At 33.2% G+C, this 22,390-nt stretch overlaps 1 protein-coding gene across 3 annotated transcripts in view; it reads right to left on the bottom strand.

Moving 5' to 3' along the window:
* Positions 1-9,612: 9,612 nt before the first annotated feature.
* The window catches only part of LOC136038658 (zinc finger protein AEBP2-like), a 147,883-nt gene continuing 135,105 nt past the window's right edge, over positions 9,613-22,390 (bottom strand). For 2 of the 3 annotated variants that reach the window (XM_065721916.1, XM_065721918.1), the window contains 2 exons: positions 18,663-18,724; positions 9,613-11,072 (listed from right to left, as the gene is read on the bottom strand). In XM_065721916.1, coding sequence (XP_065577988.1) covers positions 10,907-11,072; positions 18,663-18,724 — 228 coding nt within the window. In that variant the 3' untranslated portion in view covers positions 9,613-10,906. Of the gene's footprint in view, positions 11,073-18,662; positions 18,725-19,669; positions 19,837-22,390 lie in introns of those variants that run through there. The other variant, XM_065721919.1, reaches the window with a different exon arrangement.

The following is a 22,390-nucleotide window of genomic DNA, read 5'->3' as shown; positions in this document are numbered from 1 at the left end:
AATGTCATTGCGTCAGTCCAAAGTTGTCCAAAACGATTTTGAAAGTAGGTAAGAATGAACCAAGTTTCACAATCCCCATCGTCCACTTGCGTTGTAGATCCTGAAACTCTTTCAAATATAGATCATAATCATAAAAATCAAGACTTTTCAATAAGGTATTTAGGGCAGCTTTTTGTTGAAAAGCCGTAATTTTTTCTTCTATGTTCTCTATTTTATATGAAGGCTAGACAGTTACTGTGTCTCATGCGTAGCTAAGACTTATGTTGATACATTAAATACCCTAGGACAAAAGGCAAAATAGTTTACAGAGTCAACGCCAAAAACTCCGTTGCAAATACTAAATATCACTGGGAAGGGGCAAAGAGTTAATAAAATAAAAATAAAAGGAGATTTATATGCAAAAAGAAGAAATTATAGAACCATTACCCCATACTGCGAATACCTCTACCCAGCGTTAGTGCTTGCCTCTAAAGGTACTGCTTCTATTTAAATGTTACCCTTTAACACATCAGATAGGCATTAATTTTTATCATCCTAAAATAAATAGAGATTGATTGAGCTAACTTAGCTTAGCATTGTAAAGTCTGAACGACAATTTAGTCACTACTGTTTTCACTAAATCTGTAACATATTCTATGAAAAATGGCATCAACCATTTCTAGCAAAAGTGGATTTCGTTATGATAACAAGTAGCAAGGAGAATTTTCTTTTTTATAATTTTGAAGATGGCTTTGGAATTATTCCCTTTTATGTACCTATGTAATATATGTAGAAAAACTTTCGCTGCTTGTGCCACTCTTAGCATTTATAAATTAATACTCCTCCCCCCGGATTAAAGATCAGACGTTAACAACCGGTCAAGGCACTTGTACAGGATTTTTTTTTGGGAGGATAGTGATGGAGAGCAAAGATTGTCAAACTCATAAACAGGTGAGCAATGCAAAAACGTACAAAAAATCCTGAAAATCTGAGTATTTTCAAAGCGAGGGCGTGCACGAAAGCGCCACTCCCTGTACCTAGTTGAACGTGACGCTGTTTTCGTGATTATTGTTATATTAATTTTCACACACAAAAAATTGTAGTTTAAATATTGTCAATGAAATTTCTAAATAACAGAATAAAGGTGAGATTTTCAAAAAGTTCTAAAGTTTTCTTTACAGAAAAACTTTATTTAGTATTGTAAAAAAAAAAATAAAGGAACATGTAAATAAGCCTGATTTATTCAGCTCAATGCCAATTCTAATAATCTATGAAGTTCAATTCATACGACTGAACTGATTTAAAAAAAAGTAATTAAACAAAATGTATTCGAAAAAAAAAATGTACCAAACAAAAAAAAATTCTAAAATTAAAAAAATATCAATGACGTGGATCAACGTTTACTGAAAATAATACTTAGACTCTGGAGTCCAAAAATGCAATTTTTTCATGCTATTCTGTTCAAGCCCATACTTTTGGAAGACCATAAGAGAAGTAAGGCAGGTTATTTCGAGAATATCTCTAATGTCTAAGTCTCGAATTGCCAATATCGTCCTAGAAAAGCTGCAAATTCAATATTCTATAAACTGGTTTAATTCTCGAACGCATTTATGACACAACGTCAATTAGACTACGAAGCGAGACAGAAAAAGAAATATAAACTGTACATTTGCACAAACAAAAACTTCACATAGAAAAACTTACGATATTAAGAAAAAGGATGATGGCAGTTAAAGTGCACCGCGAGAGGTAGTAGAACGAAATGAAATATATTATTACTATTAATGATAAAAAACAGACATGTTGATGTTTCATAAGGAGGTAATGATGTGTAAATTGAGAGCTGAATAAAGTGAAAGGTCGGGCTAAGCTGAGTATGAGAAGCAAGAATAAGCATTTGTGTCACATCGACTTTGATTCTACCAAGATGCTGTTTCTTCCGTTGGGTAAGATTCTGAGAATTAGAAATTGAAGATTCAGCTTTTAATAAAAGATAGACGCGTTATGGACCTTTTTAAACCTTATTTGTTATTAGCCTGCCAATATGAGGATTTGTATGCTTCATAAATTGGCTTAGAGTGGGCTCTTGGATAATGTCTATTTCTGCTTCATCTCAGTAAGGCGGGTGTTCACGAAAAATACGAAATCCACGACACAGTTTTTATGTTCGATAAACAATAATTAGTCCAATCTTGCATAAATGGTTATGATTCTCATATAAGCCCGGGACAATATTTTTGCTTTAAAAATTTCTATTGTTTCTCTTTTGCAAAAAAGGGGAAAAAGACTTGTGCTTTATTTCATTTTAAATACAGGTTAGCTTTAGTTATAGACCATAAGCTTAATTGAGACTTCTAGAGGAGGGGGGTTTACCCCAGACTGTGTTTACTTTTCCTTTCACAATAGCCATATGCCTAAGAAACGGGAAGGCCAGGAGCTCCGAAGCAAAAACAGCAAATTTATCATAATAGAAAAGTGGTATCATATGAGTTAAATCATAAACTAATTAAAAATAATTTGTTTACATTTATTCAGGTCTATTTACTATTATTTTTCTTCTATTTTTGTAGTCACTGTTTATGCAGTAAGTAGTAAGCTTAGCTTTTTGTGTGCTGTCCAGTTGAATTGAAGATTTTGATTAATGTAAAACTAAAATTATGGCAATAAAAAAAGACAGACTGGAATTTCATATCGTATAAATATTATAGCCGAGTTAAGAACGAAAATACACTTCAGAAGAACGAAAGACTGAAACCAAAAGACAAATGAATAACTGCCAAACATGAAAACAACGTTAGGATTAGTAGGGATACAACAATTTCTACAGAAATCATTTACTAAGAGTTCAACCAAATTTGAAACTACAATTTGAGCTACTACGTAAAAAATGGAGAAGGAATAGTCACCATTTTATATAGTTATTTCTCCACCTTGTACACGACAGACCATTCAAATAAAGGTTGACGACCCCCAATCCATAGTTTGCCGTCTATTTTTCTACATTTGTCGAGAGGATTTGAAGGACGTGTTTCCTAAGAATATTGAATAGTCAACATAGTTTTGAGTCCAATAGAATAAACCGGACATGTGACAAGTTTGAATCACTTATGATCTGCACGAACCAAAAGAAATAAATGTGAATATACTACAATGTAGCCACTTTTATGCATTATAAGCATGATAGGAGCCAAATTTGTCATTACCTGCCGTTTTAGGGGGACGGCAATAATCGATTACTAATGATCATTACTGATAACTGAGTTCTCAAACATACCCTAAATGATTATTACATGTTTCATCCGAAATCCATTGATTTCCACACGAACCTTCTAAGAAAGAGAGCCGTAGGCAGAAAATAAATAAACTGAGAGATACGGCTTACGAGAGTCTCCCTTAATTAGTTTAAACAAACCAGTTTCTAGGCTGGTTCAAGCTTGACGGTTACTTGCTGCGAAGCTATCATAAAAACAAACAACCCCTTGACTGTTAGCGACTGACATGACGTGAAGAAAGAAGACTCAAGATGTAATTTTCAGTTACACCCAACAGAACTACCGCTAACAATCAACAATAGCTGTATATTACTAGCTCATAAGATTCATTGAGATATAAAAAAAGATATGGCTTAAAATACTGAATGTTGCACATGCGGCTCTCTTCTTTAGCAAGGCAGTATGGATATGTCAATGAATTTACCCCCCCCCCACCCTATACTTGTGAAAAATTAAGTTAATAAGAAAACTAATTGATGACGGTATTCACAGTCAAACAATTAAGACCGAAGATAAATTCTGAGTGGCTATATAAAAAGAGGTAAGTTCATTTCCAAAATTTTCAGGCAAAGGAAGAAAGCACTTGCACATTTGAACGAGATGGGTGCCGCAAATTGTCGGCTCTGGACAATTTAAGGGCTACTACCAGTTAGACGGAAGAGGTCTAACCTTGATGGCCTTTGCTTTGTCTTATAGAAGGACGCTCTCTTTGAAGGGGCTCTTGCCTTTTTATGGGCATATCAAACAAATGAACATGATCAGAAGTGTACATTACCTAATTAATTACTTCATATATCATGATATAGTATAAGAAAAAAAAAAGATATCTTTTACTTAGGTTTCTTATTCTCTAAGTCAGATTATTAGAAATTAATCCGATTATGTAATATCTCCAAACTTATTCCTTTTGCTATCCTGCCAAATACGGAATAGTGGACTTACCACTTTGTGAAAAGTCACAGTATGTCTTGTGTCTTTTTTAAAAGGCAAAAATAGCATTTTTTCTTGCCAACTGAGAAAAGAAATGCTCCGTAAAAAAAATATTCGATTTATACATGGGTATGCTCGTAAAACTTGGCAAACACAAAATCAATCATACAACATATACATACATCTTTTTTACAGTGATATGTCGACATTTAAATACAACAAAAGAACAAACACTCTTACCATCTTACATAGTATACACAATTTACATTCGTAGAAAAAAATTTACGTATTAGAATCCAAACGAGTGCGGCTATAATCGTAAGATAAAAGGCTTTGCCTCTTTCAAACTGAAAATTTTTTCTAACTTCATTTCTAACGACAGGTAGTTTACAAAAAGAAGCCAACCAAATGAACCTTGAAATGATTCTTAGGTTTAAAGCTATTAAATGGGAAAATGGAAACCAAAGTATCTTATTATATCCTCATCTTGTTACAGGAATTTTTGAATGCAAATTCAGTATAAACGCACATAACTATGCTTTACTACAAAAATATAAATATAAATTGGCACAGAAATGCCAATTTAATGAAATAAATGAAACGTATACTACCAAGCTCTTCATATTTCTATTAAAATATTAAGCTCAGTAGAATCAGTGGAGCTTGGAGGTTTCGTTAATGAAGAGTTTGGGGCACCTCACAATGAGTCTGCTCTTAAATTAAAAGATTTTTTTGCGTCAAAGCACTTAAATTTCTATATCTAAGAACATTCTGTAAAATTAAGAATTGCTTAAAAAAGGGAAAAAAATCATTAGACTACAGAATATAACATTGTTTTAAAAGTAAACTTGATCAAGTATCTTAAAACGCATCAAAGAACATTCTTCATCCACTCAAAAACTAAGAAGTCCAGAACATTCGTCCCACCAGATGGTTGTATATTAATATCAGCCCCAGCAAAACATAATTTTTTTAACTTCCTTTGTTTTCCCCCTAGAGAAACAAAATTATCAAGCTCTTTTCGTCAAGGATACAAAGGGCCAGTTGTATATCTCTCGGCATGATAGTGAGTTTCCTTGCATGATCAGCATACAAGTTGGTATACTCAAAAATCTACAAAAGGCACGCCTTAACGGAATCCAATAGCACAATTACGCACAAGTTCTGGAGTCTTAATTCAGCGTAGGAATATTTTACTTTTAAACATCCTAAGGTCATGATAGGCTCAATACGTTCAAGAGCTAACATATAGCTTACAACACAATATTTTTGTAAATATAGCTGGAAATGCTTTCTAAAAATTATGATAAATAATTTATTGGATATTGACCAGGAAATTAGCCAGAATTGTTTTCAGAGGGGGAGTGCAATTGAAAATGCCAACACATGAGAATCACACATGTTGTAATCACAAAAATAAATAGTCTAAAAGTGGTAAACCTTCTTAATCACGAGACCTCTTTAACCCTGTTTGTGCTACATAACAGAGTTTCAACCAAATATTTAACATTACGCACTTCGAGAGGGAAACAAATATAGCAGTCTTATAAGAGGCCTACGGGAAATTTTTTATTTTGTATTTTCTCAAGAGAAGCGTGAAATCATACTAGAAATCAAATATGTTGGGAATCACACTTTCCACCAGAATTATAAAGGCACTATAATATAGGACTTGGATATTACATAAGAACAGAAAAACTAAAAACAAATTTCAAGTTTTCCCACTCTTCTAAAAGTTGATTGGTGGCTAATTTTAACAAAAAAAAACAAACAAAAGTTTACCAAAAAAAAGGGATTTCTGACTTTATTAAAGGGTACGTGATTTAAAATTGGGATTAAAGAAAATAGAATGCTGATGAGAAGTTCAAACTGACCAGTAAAAAAATAGAAAAGAGTTTAATATGTATTGATATGATTACGGTAAAATACACAACTTTTCAAATAAAACTAGTAACACTAAGCTGTTTATATCATTATCTGTTCTGAATCTGTTCAGGTCCAGTGTACCACAGATTTGGGGCAAACAGACCAAATGTGGCTCAAAACCTAATCGAGTAATAATTCATGATATTTTCTTTTTTCTCTCCAGAAAAAAAAAGTCGCAGCGAAATTACTTGTAGAATATATAATTTCATCCCCAATCCTGTGTGCAATTTCCAACAGTATAATATTACCAAACTTTAGAGTAATTATGCGAAAAACAATCAATTTCATTCAAAACACGTCACAAGAATGCAGGTCATACATACAAATACCTTCGATTCAAGTAATAATAGATCCTCATATATACCTGTGCATAGCAAATTATATATAAACAAAATACAAAAGTAAAAAACAAAAAAAAACTCCCGTACTGGCTAAATAATCAACATTTAAGGGTCTGCTGAATCCCGAGATCTGTAAGGGAGGAGACATGAGTAAATAACAACAGATGAGGTAGTGACAATGCATTTGCAAAATCATACAATCGACTCCCTCTATTGCTCAATTATTGAGGACGAATTAAATTAGGGTTAATTATGGGTGGGGCATTAAAAACCTTATCCCCAACATTTGAAGAATATTACAAATTTTTTAATATTAGTTATGATAATAATAAATAATTACCTTTTCTACATTCGATCCCCCCTCCCACCTTTCAAAAAATCAAATTCCTGAATATGAGTCTGCAAATAGGATTTAATTTTTGAATTCGACATGTTTACTGGGAACTAAATACTATTTCACAGTAAAGGGTTTCTATTCCAACTTAAAAAAAAAAAAAATTACTCAGCAGTTATATCAGGTCAGGAGCATTGCTGAAGGAAACCCTATTTTAAAGCCATATTCAGGCACTTTTCTTATTTTCCCTACATATTTAAATTTTTTATTTTGCCTAGGGCCTTTTCAATGACAATTGGAGTGAATAATCGACTATAATATGTTTGGATTAAAAATATTTACAAAGCAGTATATGATTTAACCAAACATTATTAGCGTGATATTAAAGTACCATGTAAAACGGAGGTTTGTAAAAGTCTTTAAAATAGAACTCATTTCTTGCACTTAACGAAAAAAAAAAAGGAAAACCAGCAAAAAAAGCGTTAAAATTTTTCCAAAAAATATAATTTTTTCTGAAACCTTACAAATTAACTTAAACAAATTAACAGAAGTTTCGAAAATATTTTTAAACTTCAAAGTAAAAAAAAATTGTATTTTTATCAGATTCACACATAAGGTCACTTTGAAAAAAAAAAACTTCAGAAAAATAAGGTAAAACATTATTTCAAAAACGAAGTAATAAAGTTAAAATGAATAATAATAATAAAAAAGAAACACATACCGGAACAAATAATCATAGTTATTTTCAAACACGGTCAATCAAAACAAACAATCGTACCAATTTTTGATCACCAAAATGTCATCTTTTAACTTTTATGTTGAACCACCAAACTAATAATTTTTCCTTTTTTTTTTTGTTTTTTCTTCTTTTTTTTTTACTCGTGCCTTAATTGTCAGTTGTAAAAGCAAAATACCGTCAGGTATATTGTTCATAGCCAATCGTTTAAAAAAAAAATCAGGTTGGTTTATACTTTCCATCAATTGGAACGGCAAAGTGCAAGGACCTGGGTGATATTCTTACCAAACTCCTTGCTTTCATCCTCAAGAAGAAACGAGTTGAATAAAAGCAAAAGAAACAAGAATCAACACTTGTTCTCAGATGAGCCTCCAAATTGCGCATGAAAAAGCCCTAGCATTAAATAAGGGGTTTCCAAAACTCATTTATCATTAGTAATCAAATTAAAATATCAAAAATAAATCATGGGCTATGTTTGAAGCCCATGCTCTACTTACAATAACACGAAATACATATAATTTTGTGTTATCTGTTATCTTGCAATGAAACTGATGAAAAATATTTAATTATTACAAATAGCAATTGGATTCCGGAGCATAACCAATCAGCGCCACATCAAAGGGGGGGGGGGGGGGGGTTACAAAAAACTTCGAAAGATGCATCAAAAATTTGTTTATATTCATTTTTGTTACGTTTTTATGAGCCAGACAAACTTTTTTTGGGGGGAGTTTTACCCTCCTTTGTAAATGGCCTTGTAACCAATATATTCCTCATAGAAATAACATCTTGGCAAAAAATATATATATGGGTTTTTTCAGTAACTAAGCAATAAGTAGCAAGGACTTGCGTTCGACCAGTATATCCAGCCTCAGTTCTTTTGAATCAATAGGTTATTGTTTTAACTCTAGGTTATTGTTTTAACTCTCAGGGCTGAAACTAAAAAAAAAAAAAAAAAAAAAAAAAAAAAAAAAAAAAAAAAAAACACACAGCGCCATCTAGTTTTTTTCAGAGGCGAGAACTGATTCAATTCTAGATGAAAGATGATGAAAAAAAAAAAAAAAAAAAAAAAAAAAAAAAAAAAAAAAAAAAAAAAGAGAATTAGCTTCGGTTTGCAGACTTCGAAATTTTTAATAGGATTTATTATGCCGACTTTCATTCTTTATATGAATAAGTTTCCTCGTGGCAAATACGTTGCAATTAGAAAATTACCATAAGTGACAACATTGGCAATACACGACTCTTCCCATTGGGTAAACCGCTATTTTAGAAAACTTATACCAGGGGAAACCCATTAATCAGTTCATCCAAGACCGGTCATCTAGGCAATACCTAGAGTAGCACTACTAAACCCTTTTAAAAGGGGGTTTTAATTGACTAGTCATGAAAAGATTATAATTGGCATGCCTAGCGACAGGTCATACAGGCTGCGTATCATACTTAGTTTTAAATTACGTTCAAATATCTGCCTAGCTCTGATGAGAGTATCGACAATTACATATTCTAACCCATGCGCCTGGAAGATTCCTGGATTAATTTGGCTATTGAAAGTCCGTATAGAAAGGAACGTAATTGAAATGCTAAAAACATAGAAACACCATAGGGAGATTAGAAGTACAGAAATGCATAGACTAACATCGAGACACCAAAGAAATTTAACCACCTTAGTTTTCTGATAGACGGTAATGGAAGTGGTTCAAAAGAATTTCGGACGAGATCTGCATTCCTACCTATACTCAACTCAATTCCTAACCATAGTTGAAGCTCAAATTCGAGTTGGAGCAAAGATCCGAAACAATAATGTCCTGTGTCATTCCTTACACTGATGGACATTCAACCTTTTCCTGGTTTCAGAAAGCGCCAAGAGAGCCAACGCAAGACATGGCTTGACCTTGAACCCCAGGGAGGAGGTTGATTTCAGCCATTTCGGTTGATGATTGTACAAAAACTGGCTTGAAATCAAAATGGAATGAACCCAGGAAAATTACCCAAGTACTAGAAAGGATACTAAATAATATGTTAAAATTGTGGCCATCCACAACTATTTTCGAAGCATTACATCCAAATAACCGGTTTTTCTAGCTTTCTTTCTTTTTTCAGTACTTTTCAACACAGGATGTGTTTTCTAAATATTCTAAACCATTTACCTGCTTACTCCGACCAATAACATCGATGAGTCGGTCACTGTTCACCCAATTTCGAAACTTTCCTTCAAGAAATCTTAATTACTTGCTCTTTTGAACTAACTTTAGGACGCAGTTGCATTGATTAATGAGTCCACGAATCTTGTCCCATAGAATTAGCACTCGAACTTGTAGACAGGAATATTTATGAAAAAAAAAAACTTCGTTTCAAGAACAATTTCAATGCAGAACTACCTCTCAGGCGACACCTAACGCAAAACACTATAAAAACTTTTGCACAAAGAACTTCAATCGTTAAGAAAGAAAAGATCCTGAATGCCCAGACTAAAGGTAAATAATTGATGGCGCCATGGATGAATGCCATGTAGCGAAATCTATCTGAGAATAGGAGGAACTTGCTTAGTCCCTCCATGTCCAGAACAATGCACAACTTATAATGTAGAATAATGTACAATTTTTGGGGATTACAATAAGCACTCGAGATAATATATATATTTTGAAATTATGAAATTATTTGTTCAGAATTTAAGAAATTCGTAAGAACTGAAGGAACAAAACTGGAACTATTGGTCAAAAATGCAAGATCAGAATTTAAGCAACTATACAATATTTTATCGCAACCGTCCCTAGGGTTGGTGGTGCCCACTGAAAAATTAATAACAGTGCCTCCCACCCGAATCAAATATAAGCAAAAAAGGGCAAATCATTGGGAAAAATTGGATCAAAAGGGGTAATTCCCCAGCTGTGGCGTCCCTGAATGTGCGGCACCCGGGGGAAATGCTCCGGTTGTTCCCCTTAGGAACGGGTCTGTCATCAGGGCATTCAAAACAAAGAAAACGTATCAATATAATCCACTGAGTTATTTATTGAGTTATTTATTTAATCGAATCTACGGAGAGTAAACGGGAAAGCAAATATTTTGCGAAAAAAAAAAAAAAACGATTGGTTAAATATAGAAAAAGGACTGATCCCATTGGTCAATGTGGGAAATCAGCCAGACCAGTGGCAGTGATTTGTTTTTTGACTCAAGGTCAAGTACGCACTAAATAATCACAATAAAATACGCCAAAAAACGATATTGCTACGCAAAGTGCAGGCAAGAGTATCTCCAAATTAATAAGAAATTAAAAAAGGAAAAGTCTATAGTAGCAACATCTTTCATGACAATTTCACGTAAATCCGTTATACAAAAAAAACCTATTTCACAGCACTTTTTGCCTAAAATGCACTATTTCACTTATTTTCCATTAAGTTAAAGGAGCATCGTCCAGTTTCGGCCGTTTACGATTTTGTGAAGAAGACTGAGGCTTAGCGGCTATTAAGATTTTTTGACGAAAAACAGCAGGAATTCGGCTTAAATTCACCAGTTTTTCTTTTGGCACACAATGGCAAGACACCCATTCTTCTGAAAACCTGAAACAAAGATTATTTTTGAAAAAAAGTACTAAACAAGCAACAAACAAACAGCGCAAGAAAATAGTTCAAAGTCAAGTAGCCATTTCCAGCATTAATTACAAAAACTAATAAAACAAAAAAATTACTCAATAAAATTCTAAATCAATTCAGAACAATCAATTCTTTTAAGTAAAAATAATTTCGCACATGATTAATTGTTACGTTGGGTCCATTAAGTTTACATAGCACTCCTTAATAGCAGAATTATAAAAATGATTTATTTAAATACTAAACGAACAAGACCCACTTATTAAAAAACAGTGGAACGGCTGTGGTCATTAGGGGGCGGATCTAGAGCAAAATCTTGAGGGAAGTCCAATATGAAAAGGGCGCCGCTAAACAAAATCTTGGAGGGGCTAAAGGTGCCAACAATTAACCAAACTGACGAATTTATTCTTAAGAGTAAAAAACAGGATAAGAGTACTCAAAAAAAATCTTGGGGGCCCGGGGTCCTCTCGAACCCCTGGATCCACCACTGGTTATCAGTTCCGGCCAGCTACATAGACGTTATCAAGCCTCTCAAAAAGTATAGGACCATCCACAATGATATTTTACTAATACCGAAATTTAACTAGCGATATTTTGGGCTAATCGAAATTTTTTTTTTTATAGAATTCTCCGATCGGCTGAAAAATTAGGTTAAAAATTCTGATTGACTCAAATTAACAATGGCTCAGTATTAGTAAAATCATGTTATGGATGGGTCTCATACGAAACTGATGAAAAGAAGAAACTTGTATTCAATTCTTAGGATAAATTAAATAAAAAAAACAACTTTTTTTAAATGAAAGTAAGGAGCGACATTAAAACTTAAAACGAACAGAAATTACTCCGTATATGAAAGGGGCTTTTCTTCCTCAACGCCCCACTCTGTACGCTAAAGTTTGACTCTTTCTCTTAGCTCTACTTTTTAAAAAAGGAAAAAACTTTAGCGTAAAGAGCGGGGCGTTGAGGAAGAAAAGCCCCTTTCATATACGGAGTGATTTCTGTTCGTTTTAAGTTTTAATGTCGCTCCTTACTTTCATTTAAAAAAACTTGTTTTTTTTTATTTAATTTCTGGACGTTTTTTAATTCATGCATGTTTTGATCTTGGCTCTCCGCACATAAATAATTAAAACGAAATTTGCATATTAATTTTCTTTTTGGCTAAATGGCTTTCTCATAGTTTTAATCGGAAAATTTTGAGAAAAAAGAAGAGAGGGAGGAAGCCTAGCTGCCCTCTAACTTTTTGATTGCTTAAAAAGGCAACTAGAACTTTTAATTGTTTTACCAACATTTTCATTAGTAAAAAATATACCTAATTTACGAATTAACTTACGTAACGAACTTCTATATTCGTATATTTTTATTGCGTATATGAGGGAGTTCACCCCTCGTCGATACCTCGCTCTTTATACTAAAGCTTAAATTCTGTCCCAATTCCTTAAGAATGACCCTTGAATCACAAAGGCCGTAGAATAAATAGTTTAAATTACTAAAAGTAGTTCCGCGTAAAGAGCGAAGTATTACGAGGGGGTAAACCCCTCATATGCGCAATAATTTCTCCTCGTTTTAAGTTTTAATGCTGCTCCTCACTTTCAGTAGAAAAAACTTCTCATATTTATTTTTTCCTTGTTTTTTTTTAATAATACAAAAAAAAATCCTGCGCCCCCTTCATTGAAAGTCTCTTCCCCCATGAGAAGTTTTCCCATGGAAAGATCCTCCCACGTAACCCCCCCCCCCCACCTCAACTCTCCCTCCCAAACCAAAAAAAAAATCTCCCTGAAAACTCCCGTACACTTCCCAGTAACCATAACTATATGTAAACACAGGTCAAAGTTTGTAACTTGCAACCCCTCCCAGGGAGACTGCAGGGTAGTAAGTCGTCCCAAAGACATAGTTATTAGGTTTTTTTCTATGGTGAATAAAATGGCTATCTCAGAATTTTGATCCGGTGACTTTTGGGAAAAAATGAGCGTGGGAGGGGGTCTAGGTGCCCTCAAATTTTTTTCGTCACTCAAAAAGGGCACTAGAACTTTTAGTTTCCGTTAGAATGAGCCCACCCGCGACATTCTAGGACGACTGGGTCGATACGATCACCCCTGAAAAAAAACAAAAAACAAATGAACACGCATCCGTGATTTGTCTTCTGGCAAAAAATACGAAATTCCACATTTTTGTAGATAGGAGCTTGAAACTTCTACAATAAGGTTCTCTGATACGCTGAATCTGATGGTGTGATTTTCGTTAAGATTGTATGACTTTTAGGGGTTGTTTTTCCCTATTTTCTAAAATGAGGCAAATTTCCCCAGGCTCGTAACTTTTGATAGGTCAGACTAATCTTGATGAAAGTTATATATTTAAAATCAGCATTAAAATGGGATTTTTTTTATGTGGCTATTGGTATCAAAATTCCATTTTTAGAGTTTTGGTTACTATTGAGCCGGGTCACTCCTTGCTACAATTCGTTACCACGAACTGTTTGATAATGAAGTAAAATTCATATAATCTAGTTATGTCCATAGAAATCCAACTGCTCATTATGAAAATAGAAATAACATATAAGTTATTACTATTTTATTCATTTTTATCATTGTTTTTGTTTACACTGGGCTGAAGACGAACGACCCACTTTAACCCAAAAGGGCACAATAGATACATCTGTGTACAGGGTTTAAGCTAGCCTGAGTTTTGCAATCTAGACAACTCCCATCTACTTTACGATTCAGATTCAGTTGAAGACAAAAAATTTATCAAATTAGGAAAATTTTCATGCTCAACTCAAAGACACACATCTTTAAGGGGTCACGCCTGTCCAAATCAACTTGCCATCTCTCCCATTTTAAGTATCTTTTAGTTTGCTATTGATAAATACTTGAGGGATTTCGTCGGTTTTTCTATTATTTTTTTTTTTTTTTTTAAGAGAAAGTGACGAATCTTTTAAATGGAGAAAAAGCTAAAACCGACACATATTTTCACTGAAATTTGAGATGAAGCCCAAAACCTATTTAGGTTTGCTTTATAAACTGCTGCGTGGAATATTCCAACAAGTAGTACCAAAAAATCGAGCAAACAATATTCTTTGAAGTAATGAAAACACAATAAGTGATTAATGAATGCAGTCCCTTTGAATAATTCTCATACCTGCTCGGATATTTGGAATACAACCGACAAAGAGTCTTAATTGAAACATTAGTAACTAAAATTTCCCACAATTTAAGTTTGTTTTGACCTGCTCTAATTCAGCCTGGTTAAGCATTAAATTTGGCTAGGATTGCCTTTACCAAAGAAAGAGATGAAGACAGGAGAAGACGAAATCATTTTACTCACATACACTGAAAGGGGTACTTCTCCCTATTTGTTAAAGCCCATACTTGAAATGACCTACTCTAATTCAGCCTGGTTGAGCATTAAATTTAGCGAGGATCGCCTTTAACAAAGAGAGAGACAAAGACAGGAGAAGACGAAATCATTTTACTCACATACACAGAAAGGGGTACTTCTCCCTATTTGTTAAAGCCAGTAAGAACAACAGTGATTGTTTAGTAAGAACAACAGGGATGCCATTTACGGATTGTCAGGAGTTTCATATTTAGAGTTAATATTTCGTTGATACATCTTTTTTTTTCTTTAAGAAAACGAGTCTACATCACAGCATAAACCTTATAATCCTTTCGATAATTTACAAAGCAAGATAAAACATCTAACGCCTACCACGACATTACCAAAGAACGTCGGTAACGAGTTTAGGACCTAGCATATACCTTTCAATACTTTCGATAATTTACGAAGTAAGATAAAACATCTAACGCCTTCAACGGCATTACCAAAAAACGTTGGTAAAGAGTTTAAGTCCGAGCATACACCTTACAATCCTCCCGATAATTTATGAAATAGGATAAAACTTCTAACACCTTCTACGGCATTACCAAAACACGTTGGTAACGAGTTTAGCTCCCAGCATATACCTTACAGTCCTTTCGATAAATTACAACGTAGGACAAAACATCTAAAGCCTTTAACGACATTACCAAAGAACGTTGGTAACGAGTTTAGGTCCCAGTATATACCATACAATCCTTTCGATAATTCACGAAGTAGGATAAAACATCTAAAGCCTTCAACGGCATTAATAAAGAACGTTGGTGACGAGTTTAGGCCACAGCATACACTTAACAATCCTTTCGATGATTTACAAAGCAGGATAAAACGTCTAACGCCTTCAACGGCATTACAAAAGAACGTTAGTATCCAGTTTAGGTTCTAGCATATACCTTACAATCCTATCGATAATTTACAAAGTAGGACAAAACATCTAACGCCTTCAAGGGCATTACCAAAGAACGTTGGTAAAATCTTTAGGCCACAGTATACACCTTAAAATCCTTTCGATAATTTTACATAGTAGGATAAAACATCTAACGGTTTCAACGGCATTACCAGAGAACGTTGGTAACGAGTTTAGGTTCCAGCATATACCTTACAGTCCTTTCGATAATTTACAACGTAGGATAAAACATCTAAAGCCTTTAACGACATTACCAAAGAACGTTGGTAACGAGTTTAGGTCCCAGGATATACCATACAATCCTTTCGATAATTCACGAAGTAGGATAAAACATCAAACACCATCAAAGGCATTATCAAATAACGTTGGTACCGAGTTTAGGTCACAGCATATACCTTAAAATCCTGTCTATCATTTACAGAGTAGGATATAACCTCTAACGTCTTCAAAGACATTACCAAAGAACGTTGGTAATGTCTAAATTCTATGTTACAAAAAAAAAAAAAATACTGCTTAAATATTCACTTGTTTAGTATTATTATTAGCTCAAGACTAATGAATGGTGTTATTACTGAAAACAACCCATCTACTTAGATTGATACGCTCGTACAACTGGCTTTGAACAAATTATACATGAATATCATATCCCTACAATGGTCATAGGGATGTCAGTAAAAAATGATAGTTAACAACGAAATACACGGACTGAATAACCTAGCCTTAATAACCATAATAATTCATTGTAACATAACCATACATATCCTAAATCTATACAAAAGGTCAAAAAGGCAAGGAAATGGTGGTGTTCAATTTCGTATTTTCTAATACAAAGGGATTCCAACAACCTCTATGAAGGGATCAAGATTACAGCAACTGCTTTATCGATTGCCACAACTCCTTTACAGTTGTGGCAATCTGATCCAGCTCTGATCCGATATCAGCTAATAAGAAAGAGGGAGGATTGGCCATAATTTATAAACTAATAAGTACTTCAACCATATTTTATATAATTAGGGTTAAATCCAAACACACATACTAAGAATGAATTCAAAAATATAGTATAAAAGTGGCAATAAGAATAATACTAACCTACAAAAAAAAAAAAAAAAAAAAAAAAAAAAAAAAAAAAAAAAAAAAAAAAAAAAAAAAAAAGTTACCGAATCGGAATTTATTTCAGAAGCACACACCATTAGACATTATTCCCATTTAGTGTCAAAACATCGAAATAAAATCGGACTTTTTTTATAACACAGAATTGACATTTCTACTGGGGATTGGGATGGGGAGTAACTACATACAATTAGAGCTTCATGATACAAAATTTAGAATTACACTACTATAAATAACGGGAAGTCAAAATAAAACCGCAACAAGGGATTCGCATGAAGAACATTTATAACTATTTTCAGATTCCCGAATGGATTCATAGTTTGTCTTGTCTCATTTCAATGAAAAATTACGTTATTTAAGTTAGAAAATTCAACACAAAATACAGTGGCGGTAACATTGGAGTTTTCAGTCTTAAAGTGAACAAAGTTCATTTTTCCGTCATTTTCTATGAATAATTAATCCAACATAATTGAAACCAACTATGTTTCAGCCTTCATTAATTGACTTTTAGTATAAAGAAGCAGAAAATGAAAAGTTCCAGCAATATCAAGAGCAGTGCCAAAATGGGTAAGCAGCAAAGGATGCATAGACGCTTGCCTTCTTGCCGCATCACTAAGTTACTCTTCCTTACAATCCCCTACCCAAAAAACCGTAAACTACCAAGCGATTGCTTGATCCCCTTTTGGAATACTTCAAAAATGACATTGGTTTCTTTAAAAGCTTCCCCAAATCTCATTTCCTATGGAACGGCTATTCCATATTATGATTGACCATATTCTAACCCAGCACCGCAGTTTCATTTCTATTAAGTTCCCTTTTTTTCAACATTCTGTTTAGGTTACAGCCTACACATTATTACTGACAAATTCATAAAACCCAAGATGAGTTTACACATCAGCATAGCAGCATAAAGAAAAATACTGTTGTCAGTACGTGCCCAAAAATATATATTTTATTCCGAGTGATTCTGGGATCTACAATAAAGGTGAGAATATTTGCATCAGATTCATCCAATCCTAGGGGCAAATAGCGCTCACCAAGGGTCAATTTGTTGAACCCCCTGGCTGACTCATAAAAACCGGGGACAAAGTGCTTCGACATCTTCTAGATGGCGGGCACAACGTTTGAAGTCCGAGATTGAATACAGTTGTCTCATATTTTAGTTCATTGTTCTGTTTTTGTCGAATTGCAGAGTGCTTAGACAAATTATATGTAAAGGTAAAAATAAAGATCTTATTAATCTTCTTTCTTTTTAGGGGGGACTGGGGCTCCTTTGGACTGAATCCTTCCTCGATGTTTTTGATAAGTTTTCACTACACTTACCAAATTTCTGCCAAAATTGGAGGATTTAGCTCTGGAGGTAGGTTGACTTCGAAAATATGTCTCGAAAACAAATCTCCTGAGGTTGGTTCACTATAATACTACCCTCTTCTGAGGTGTGATCCGAAAACAGAGCTTTCAATTATGTATCTGTTACGAATAAATGCTAAATTCCCCGACTTTTTACCGAAAATCCTCTCCATCTCTAAGCATTCATATTTCAAGTTTCACTAAGCATTTGTGCTCAAAAAGAAGGTAAGAAAGAAAGACGTGAAACATTGTAAATACAGTAACCTTTTTAAAAGCACAGAAAAGGAAAGGAAGAAGAGATCACTTCTTACTCAGAAGCTTGTAACTCAGCCGGACTTTTAGGTTTGATCTTATAACTTTACAATGAACATTACAGAGCTTTACAAACTGGATTATTAGAACTTTTATACATATGGACTCTATTAGAACATAAAGAAACGAGTTTAGGCCCCAGTACATACCTTAGAATCCTTTCGATAATTTATAAAGTAGGCTAAAACATCTAACGTCTTCAACGACATTAACAAAGAACGTTGTTAACGAGTTAAGGTCACAACGTTGTTAACGAGTTACGAGTTAAGGAATGGGGTTTCTCGCTTCTGAAACCCCAGTGTCACAGAAGGCTCCTAGAGGTTTAACGAGAAAAAAAAAAGCTATAATGAACTCTGATGAAAGCTAAAATCTGATGGTTTTAACTATATTGCAAAAATTGTGCTAAGGTCATGGCGATACTTAATTTATTCCAATGGTTCCTGACGATTAAAAAAGTAGAAATGTAGGCCGGGAAATATGTTTCTATTAGGTAAAAAAAGGACACTCACAAATCTGGTGACCATCTGATAAGTACTTCCTCTTCTCTCCTAGACTTCCTTCGACAAATTATCTATAAAAAAAAGGTAAATAAATACTTCAAATATTATTTGTTGGAATTCAAAACAAATCAGACACTCACGCTTCTTTTCTTCTTTTTTTTTTATCAGAACAATTATGATCCGACCAGCCAAAAAGATGACTTCTTAGGCCCCTTGCTGACGTTAGATTTTGACAGGTTGAGATCGCATTATCTCTGCAACCAATTTAAATAATTAATCTTTTTTATATTTATTCAACAAATTTAATTCAACAAATAATAGCAACAAAAATATTAACCTCAGTTTAAAACACAAAGCTAATCAAAAATTACTTTTGAAAAAAAAAATAATCTAATTGAATATTTTTTAGAGACAAAGCAATCTCAACATTTTTCAAAATTTTGTGAGGAAAAAGACTGGAAGGATCATCTTTGGTAGTCTCTAAACATTTTCCAAAATTTTTGTAAGGATAAAGGCCAGAAGGACCATCTTTGGTAGCCTCTATATCAACATTTTCTAAAATTTTTGTGAGGAAAAAGGCCGGAAGGACCATCTTTGGTAAAATCTATCTTGTACTGCGATTTTTTTTTTCTCAAAGGTGGCAAATTTTAAATATCTGACTTACAACCTGCCCCTCTGAAGGTAAACATTCTTTACCATCTGGAATAATGTGGAATATACAACAAGCCAGTATTATTGTTAAATAAATGGATTGAAAGATAGAAAAGCTAATTTTATCCGCATATGGTGAAGTTTCACTTTCATTAAGATCTACCATATTAAAAGCGAATTTGACTTGATTAAGACTACTTTAATGAAGCGATTACTAGTAAATTCAATATACTTTACAAAAATATATATAAGCTTTACACAATGAGTCACAGCTCATCGACGCGTTTGTAGATTAAAGTCTGATTGGTCAAAAAGTTCAGGGGACTAGCCACTCCATCATCTCGGATTCGCCTTCTTCTCCTGTTTTGCTACGAACATTTGAATTCAGTCACTTTAAAATAATAAATTAACCCTGAAGCGTATCATTAGTCTTAATTTACTTATTAAAAACTGTTACTAGCGTCAATATGATAATTAAAGAACCATTTCATGAGTTCATGCCTCTCTTTTTTTTCTTCCTTCCACAGACTGCCTGCAAAAAGTAAATTAATGATTAAAATGAAACATATGTTTGTGAGGACGGCACATAAATTAGCATACATTACCTCAATTTCTCCTCGGCCATCGTAGGCACATAGAAATACATAAAAAAATATATATATATATATATATATATATATATATATATATATATTTGTTTCTGACAAGATAATAAAAATCGTGTGAACTTGAATTTTCATAAGTTTAAGGTCAAGTAGTCTGACACATATAATAAAGTATGATTGGGAAGTATTAGTTTGATCAAATTTTTGTATCACATTTTTTTTTTTTTTTTATTTGTTTTCCGTTTTTCTTCAATTTGTTACTCCACTATTTATCTTTTTGATGTAAGTGGGTTAGAAATAAATATTATTATTATAATGTTATAAATCCCTGGCTTTTTTTTAATAATCAGCTCATGCAATAATACACTTATTTATAGGTAAGAGCTCAATGAATTAGAGCAATATATTTTGGAAATTTACGTATTTACATAAATACGTATTCACGGGAATTTACAAATATGATTATTTACTAATAGTGAAATATAGATAACAAAAATTAGTTTTTTCTATAATAATGATCAAATTCAAATGTTATCAAAAATATTAGTATGAAAAGTAAATATAGACAGTAAAAACCAAAACAATGCAGGTAACATTACTTGAAAATGTATATATATATATATATATATATATATATATATATATATATATATATATATATATATATATATATATATATATATATATATATATATATATATATATATATATATATATATATATATACAATATATATATATATATATATGAAAATATGGAATTCATTATTTCACATTTTAATAATTCATAAATATACATTCTGATAGTATGAATCATGAATTCATTGTTACAGAAAAATTTAACTTCCACTGAAGTTTCAACAACAAAAAAAGTCATTTCGCATATCTAGCTCCGGAATATCCAAATTATAAACAAACAAAAAATAGACCTAACGTAAGCTACCAGACAATCAATGTTTTTACAACAAAATTATGCGGTTCAGCATTCATGCTTATATTATCATTTCAAAGAGATGATGGGGGGAATTGCCCCCACCCCTAAATTTTTGCTATCTCTCTTTTGTGGGTGTTTTCATAAAAAAAAAAACACCAACTATTTCAAAAAAATATTTTTTCTCACATGTTCATTAAAAAGTCCCCCTCCCCCATTTTCATGAATTACTTCACCCAAAGGAATGTACTCTAAACACAGTATACTAAGTGTTAACACTATCCAGCTTATATCTACGTAAATAGAAATATTATTCTCCCAGAGAAGAAAAGACTTCTCATTTATTTTCTAGTCGTGGCGTACGTTCCCCAGCTACAAGTTTTAAAAATTGTTCAGGAATGTTTAAAGCACCAACGCTGTCCTGTGGTGGCGCAGTGGATTTGACCTTAGCTTGGTAATACGGAACCCAGAGATCGAATCACGCTGCAGGAATGCACTGCAGGGCCGACGCAGGGACCTTAGTAGTCAAGAAGCGTCGTTAAATCTTAAATAATAAAAGCACAACGCTCTCAAAGGCAAAGCGTATACCAGACACTCCCAAAGGGATTTTTTTTTTCTCGAGCAATGACATTTTCAGAAACGAATCTGTTCCAAGCAGCTCATTACAGACTAGTATCGATTGGGATGAGAATTTTCACTATCTCTTGTTCAAAAACTACCTGAGACAATTTACCTTTTAATTATTAAATTGAAGTCATTTTGAAATGGCCGATATACTGCAAGGAAGAAAAAGAGATTGGCGTTGACATTTGAATTCAGAATATACTTTCATTCTGGACACTCTTCTTCATTGATTTACAAATAACCCGTAAGTCATTAAGAAGAATATCATGATTATAGTAAATTTTTATTGAATGTAAATTTCAACTAAGATGTTATGTTTTCTGTTTGCAATATTTCAACGATTACCTTTAATGCCTTAGTTAAAAAATTCATTGTTTGTGTTTGTAGAATGTTTCGTAATGAGCCCGCATTACTCAGCAGCATCTTGTAATTTTTCTGATCTTTTGGATTAGGCTTCCCCGAAAAAATGATGTTTTCCGCGAAGCTTCCAAATCTTATTTTCATCGACCAGTGAAATAACGAGAATACTAAGCATAAAACTTGATCGAAATTTTTTTTGTTTATGTTCAAAAAAAAAAAAACTTAATACAATAGACAGGGGCTTGAAGGCTCTTAAACAACATAAATATATGTAAACAACAATATTATGTTTCAAACAAAGTTCTGCGGATTGGATGCCGTGTGAAGGACTATGTAAAACTACTATACAAGAAATCGGTAAGCAGAGCAGTAGTTCCCTGCTTACCTCATTACATTAACTCATTTTTAAAAAGCTGTTTAGGAGCAAGAAAAAACTATGGAATGAGCTGTAAGAGCATTCTTCCCCTCCTAGTCAACAAAAACCTTGGACTGGCCCAACAGAACATGCAGTTTGAAGAAAAAAAAAATTTTTCAATCCACATGTCGGCACATTGGCACACATGTCTT

The sequence above is a fragment of the Artemia franciscana genome, chromosome 18, assembly GCF_032884065.1.
Source record: "Artemia franciscana chromosome 18, ASM3288406v1, whole genome shotgun sequence".
Taxonomy (NCBI): Eukaryota; Metazoa; Arthropoda; class Branchiopoda; order Anostraca; family Artemiidae; genus Artemia; species Artemia franciscana.
This window is presented reverse-complemented; position numbering and strand designations above follow the sequence as displayed.